This window comes from Rhamphochromis longiceps, linkage group LG13, assembly GCF_057381845.1.
Source record: "Rhamphochromis longiceps isolate RC_006_pf linkage group LG13, R_longiceps_female_GT1.1, whole genome shotgun sequence".
Taxonomy (NCBI): Eukaryota; Metazoa; Chordata; class Actinopteri; order Cichliformes; family Cichlidae; genus Rhamphochromis; species Rhamphochromis longiceps.
In genome coordinates, this window is record NC_140569.1 from 19,266,056 (window position 1) to 19,270,418 (window position 4,363).

At 40.8% G+C, this 4,363-nt stretch overlaps 1 protein-coding gene across 1 annotated transcript; it reads left to right on the forward strand.

Moving 5' to 3' along the window:
* Positions 1–298: 298 nt before the first annotated feature.
* tmem72 (transmembrane protein 72) lies at positions 299–4,102 on the forward strand. Its single transcript, XM_085428236.1, has 5 exons — positions 299–479; positions 2,330–2,396; positions 3,046–3,117; positions 3,275–3,414; positions 3,562–4,102. Exons 1-5 carry the CDS (start codon positions 404–406, stop codon positions 3,996–3,998), a joined length of 792 nt encoding a protein of 263 aa, XP_085284362.1. The 5' UTR covers positions 299–403; the 3' UTR covers positions 3,999–4,102.
* Positions 4,103–4,363: the final 261 nt, after the last annotated feature.

Consider the following 4,363-nt stretch of genomic DNA (forward strand, 5'->3'; position numbering starts at 1 on the left):
GATGGGTTTTTAATGGATTTAATTTTTAACCAGCTTTAATGACAAATGTAAAATGGTCAGCAAGTTACCTTGAGCTCAATAATTTCTCCTTGACGTGTGTGTGTGTGTGTGTGTGTGTGTGTGTGTGTGTGTGTGTGTGTGTGTGTGTGTGTGTGTGTGTGTGTGTGTGTGTGTGTGTGTGTGTGTGTGATTAGCAGTTACTGCAGCAACAGGGGCATTCAGTCACAAACCTTCATGAGGTAACAGGCTCCACATCATGGAAGTGCTGCATTGCTCTGTTTTAGCTTTTCTACCATCTGTTCATCTAGCCAGGATTCAACTACGCATCTAGAATGCTACTTTTATAACGATCAGGCACTGGGAAAAAATATATATATTTTACAAAGGTGAAATTTTTGAGGTCATGGGGAGCTTAGAGAGAATATGGTGGATTGTAGTCGAGTGCACCTGCAGGCTCCTTGGCATTTCTACATCCACAGGTAAGACATAAATATGAAAAGAAGCAGAGAAAAGCAAAAGATTTCATTTAGCGTCATGTGTGTCTCTTCTCGTTTTAGTATGAGCCAGATTCTTTGGGTGCACCTATAGATCTTTCAAAAAATCTTAAAACATCTCGTCAGGGGAAGAGGCACCCATCATGTCTTTAAAAACAATGTTAAAAGGTCAGACTGTGACATAGTCTTGATCTCCAAGAGCACTAAACCCTGTCTTGGCTGATATATAGAGCATATACTTGATTTACGTTATTGTCCCTCCTTTTCTGTTTTCCTCAGACACACAGGGACAGATTGTACAAAGCTCTCTTTGCCTCAGTAAATCATCATAAAAGCTGTTTGCTTGTTGCTTCCTTCAGAAAAATATGGGACCCCCCCCTCCACACTTAAATTCAAACATCTGCAGACACTGAATATTTATTGAGAAGCATGTGCCACAAATGACACAAACAGTCTCTGTGTCCAGCTGGGTTATTGGGATTATGTGATCACAAGCTGTTGTGCATTCGCGCCTACATGAGCTTTCTGTGCATTATTTTTATGTGTGCGTGTGTGTATCAGTCTATTTTTGGTAAATGTCTATGTGTGTGTGCCTCTGGCTGGCAGTCTGCTGTGAGTTCACATGTCTGGGTTGGCCTGTTGGTGTCTGTGTGTGTTCCACATGCTCCCAGTACATGCAGGGAGCAGCTCTGTTAATATCCAGCTGCTCTATATGCAGCTTTAAATCCTTGCATACTCTCCAAACTACTAGAAACCATTTAGCCACATTACCCGAGTTTCCCTCTGCTGCAGATTGTATCACTGAATCTCTTGATTTCTGGTAAGCAGGCCAGAGAAAGTGCTTCCATGTGTTTGGCAGCAATCCCCATTTAACCGGGCTTATCTCACAAGAGGATGACTGGTTAATAAAATGCACTTTTGTTTAAAATTTTAAAAATGTTGCTGTCATGTCATTTCTTATCTTGTGTCACACCAGGACAGTAGTGCCCTTTCATGTAGCAAGAAAGGTATTTTATTGTTGTCAGCACACAGCTTGGGAGAACTTCCTGTTAAAGGAACACTGAATGGTGCTGGTTGGTGGATTGTGTTACATCTGGACAGAGTCAAGCCAGCTGTTTACCCATGCTTCCAGCATTTTTGCTAAACTAACCAACTGCTGGCATTAGTTTGACATTTACCATATAGAAGTGTAGTTAAGTCACAGTTAGCATTATCTGCTGAAGAGATTTACTATCTTGATGCTAAAGCATAGATCTCATGGATTGATGGCGTTTTATGGCATTAGCCATGACTGTGACTGTGTGATATGTCCACTCAAGTAAAATTACCTACTGACATTGGTATGGCAATTGCAAGCATGAGTAAGTTATTACCAAAGTTTCATGACCATGACAGGAACAATTGCAATAATTGCTTAAATTAAGCATCTTTAAATACCTTTAATGTACATCACTAGGTCAGTACCACCATTCCTGTGGTATGTAAATGTGACTTTAAGTTGCATTCCTTGTGCTACAGACAGTTGCCCTTTTCTTGAGGAAAACATTCAGTCGGCTTTAAATTACTGTGGCTGACAGAACACTATAGAGACAACTTTTAAAGCAAAATATGAAAGACATGGTAAAAAAAATAAATCCAAAGAACACTGAAAACGCCACACAAGAGTGTTTAATCCCAGTGAAAGTACTGAGAGCATTTACAGAAGGTTACCTTGGGCTGCATTCCAGCATCCAGCACAGAAAAATTCATGAACTTACTCTGACATCTGGTGGACAGAATCTGTTCACCAACAAATCCATGAATTAAGCTGAATTATTGTCCCGTGTCTTTTTCAGTGTTGTGTGCTGTGGGAGTGGAAACACTACATCAGGGAGAATTCAACAGCCTTGGCATCTATCTAATGTAAGCGCTTACTTTTTGAGTCTACTTCTTGACTTACTGATGGGATTTACAAGCACTCCTGACTCTGGTGGCATTCTTGAGTTACAAATACACAGCCTGGTTTTGAAAGCTGGCAAAGCTAAAGACCCAAGGGCTTTAAGAAGATGGTTTAGAAAAACACTGCACATGCTTTTATAGTCTCTGATAAATAAACACACTTGAGAGGAGCTGTTGGGAAGGACTCAGAAAGTTGAAGCAGGGTGCAGAGGGCAGAACAGAGGACATCTTCTGATTCTTATTATTATCTCTGTAGTACAGAGACAAATTCCCACAGAGACAACGGAAAACATCTCTCCAAGGACACTAGAAACGAATGACTGTTTATTCAATCACTACACATAAAGTTAGTGCAGATGGATGCTGTCCTCACACACAGTAACACACAACACACCAATTACACTTAAAAGAGGTTAGTTTGTAATACTGGTTAGTCTGGGTGCATTTTTCTCTATTGCTGGATTAGATAATTGTAAACTAAATACAAGAAAATTGCAGTTGTCACAAACGTTTTCTTTACCATATGTAGGGTAATATCTTGAGCACTTGCAGCTGCTTTTTTTTAGTGTAGAAATTACTGAGTATATCATCATTGTCCAATTTCTTCCCCCAGAGTCTCATTTATTGGGATCATGATTCTTGAACTAGCCTATTTCCTGGATTCTCTCCTGTCCATGTGTCTGCCGTGAGTACACAACCCTCATGGCTACTGTAGCAAAGATAACTCACAATTCTTTGAGGTTTTCAAACTTTGAACTTTGCAGTCTAAACTGCAGTCTAAACTGTAATAATGTAAAGTAATCCTGACTTTTTTCTTGCCTTCTTGCCTGATATCTCTACAGCTGCCCTCCAGACTGGAAGTTGTTTTTACTGTGGGGGAAGATGGCTCGCATTGGAGGCTTTCATAAGTTCCTATACTACTCCATCATGTCAGTGGTCTGTTTCCTGCACCCTGTGCTGGTGTGGCATGCAATCATCCCAGGTAAAACAACACCAGCAAGTTCAATACTTCACATGACTGTTTCCTGTTGCTGTGGCATTTCAGCAGCAGATGCTCCTATCATGGAAAAGCATAAAAAGCATAGATGTAGCATAGAAATTAATGGTGACATTATTATTCTAACTTCAGGAACAATGCTTCTGGTGACAGCCTTTTTCAACTTCATACTGAGCAAGAAAACAAAGACCAAACCTCCCAAAAGCCCGCAGGAGAGCTTCAGCAACCAAGGCCCAACTGCTGTCTTTGTGACAGAAAGCACGGGCTCAGACGGCACCTTCTCATTCTTCCATATGGTGACAGGCAGGAGAGGGCAGGGGCTGGCACCAACAAGCAGAGACAACTGCCTCAGCACCGGAGAGAGAGGAGACAGCATCCAGGCTATGCTGGAGCTGGAGCAGACAACAGCACCTAAAGACACAGATGGGGAAAGGAGGAGGAGGTGGAAAGAGAAGAGACTATTATGCTTTAGAAGTGGGGAGGAGCCTGTGGAGAGGGAGATGGAAGAGATGGATGGATACTGTGAGCCAGACACCACCTCAGACACTGCACCTATGATTACTGACTGAATGTCGCTGTGCTTACTGATAACACACAATGGAAATGATGTATAAAGAATAATGCATTCACGCATACTCTGTACAACCAGCTGGTCTTGAACCAACTTTTTGTAGAAAGCACCAATGTCTTCCACAATAAGGTTTATTTTATGTGATTAAGCTATAAAAAAAATTGATTTTTATGAAATATTTGACTGATTTGTATATTTTTGGAGTCTTGTACAAATTTAAAAGTTGGAGTTTCAAATGCATGCACTCAAATAAATGAAACCATTTGTACCAACATGTGCATGTGGGTGGATTAAGGCATGTTTTTTTTATTTTTTTGTTGTTGTTGCTTTTGTCAAAGACAGCACTGAATGAAGAGCAGACAT